The sequence below is a fragment of the Nothobranchius furzeri genome, chromosome 6, assembly GCF_043380555.1.
Source record: "Nothobranchius furzeri strain GRZ-AD chromosome 6, NfurGRZ-RIMD1, whole genome shotgun sequence".
NCBI classification, from domain to species: Eukaryota; Metazoa; Chordata; class Actinopteri; order Cyprinodontiformes; family Nothobranchiidae; genus Nothobranchius; species Nothobranchius furzeri.
This window is the reverse complement of record NC_091746.1, coordinates 69778015-69779225: the sequence shown is the minus strand read 5'-3', so window position 1 is coordinate 69779225 and position 1211 is coordinate 69778015. Positions and strand designations below refer to the sequence as shown.

Below are 1211 nucleotides of genomic sequence, written 5' to 3'. Positions count from 1 at the left end.
AACATGTGAAGAGTGTGTTACAGTAATTAAGGCATGGAGAACCATTTCAGTTCAAGTTTTGACACCAACCTTCGCAGTTTGGAGACTTTTCTTAATGCAAAAATAAGTGGCAGCCATTAACCTGAGTTCCTCACACATCCCTAACATTCTCCAACACCGGGAGACGTTCTACTTCTTCTGCAGCTGTAACTCCAACATCTTCATCAGACAAATGATAATTTATTAACATTCTGTTAAATAACCAAATGGCTTGCCAACATAAACAAGGCGTTCTTTTCTCTTCAAACTTTATTTGTTCTTAAATCTAATGACTAAAACGATGAGCTCCAACATCCGGGTCCATCGAGAACCTAAAGCTGGAGACATCTGGTCTCTCTGGCCTGAAGTCCTGCTTCTGACGTCATTCCACGGATCCGCGAGGCCGCTCCTTATGGATCACGAGCCCTTTGCTGATCAGGTCCGGGATCTCCACCGCGAGCCACGGCGCGAGGCCCAGCGCCATCAGGTGCGCGAGTCCGAAGCGAGGTACGTTGCGCGCCCACAGCGGTGCGAAATGTTCAGTGAGGCAGATTTTCCCTCCGCGGAACATCTTGGCGGTCTTCCCGTCCAGCTCCGGGACCGCCACCTCAGGCGCGGTGTCCGGATATGTGACCGGGATGTCGAACTCCACCCGGAACTCGTATCGCAGCAGCTCGTGGACGAACCAGCAAGTCCCGGACCAGCGCGTGCCGTCCGCGTTGGACTCTAGTCGGAACCAGTCGTTATCGGCAGCCTTGTTCTGCTCCACGAACCGGATCAGCGCCTGGTACTCCTCCTTCAGCCGCTGCGGCCACAGCGCGCGATCCCGTGGCCCCGCGTGCGTCTTCAGTAAAGGAATATTTGACACGGTCCTGCGCGTGGCGTCGTCCGCCATGTTGTTTCCCTGTTCACACGGTTCCGGTTCCGCACCGATCCAGGGCTGGCGATGGGCTCGTTTTCAGTACTGACGTGGAACAAACGGAAGTCGCTGGAATCATCGTCATTGTTTCCGGCACGCTGTTTTCAATATAAAGTAGTCAGTTTTACTGGTAAAGCCCCTAAAACTCAATATACATTCCCTGTGTATTTTTAAAAACACACTTAGCACATTACGTAGTTAGAATGTCTAAAGATGAGTACAAATTGAACACATAGAATGTGCTACTACTAGTTTACCCGTTTAATTATAGATT

The 1211-nt window shown here is 50.6% G+C and overlaps 1 protein-coding gene across 1 annotated transcript; it reads right to left on the bottom strand.

Moving 5' to 3' along the window:
• Positions 1-270: 270 nt before the first annotated feature.
• On the bottom strand, positions 271-983 carry ufc1 (ubiquitin-fold modifier conjugating enzyme 1). The gene has a single exon (XM_015943285.3). It carries the CDS (start codon positions 911-913, stop codon positions 401-403), a length of 513 nt encoding a protein of 170 aa, XP_015798771.1. The 5' UTR covers positions 914-983; the 3' UTR covers positions 271-400.
• Between the last annotated feature and the right edge of the window lie 228 nt (positions 984-1211).

Coding starts and splice junctions, on each gene's coding strand:
- ufc1 (XM_015943285.3), bottom strand. CDS start 913: ATGGCGGACGACGCCACGCGCAGGACCGTGTCAAATATTCCTTTACTG.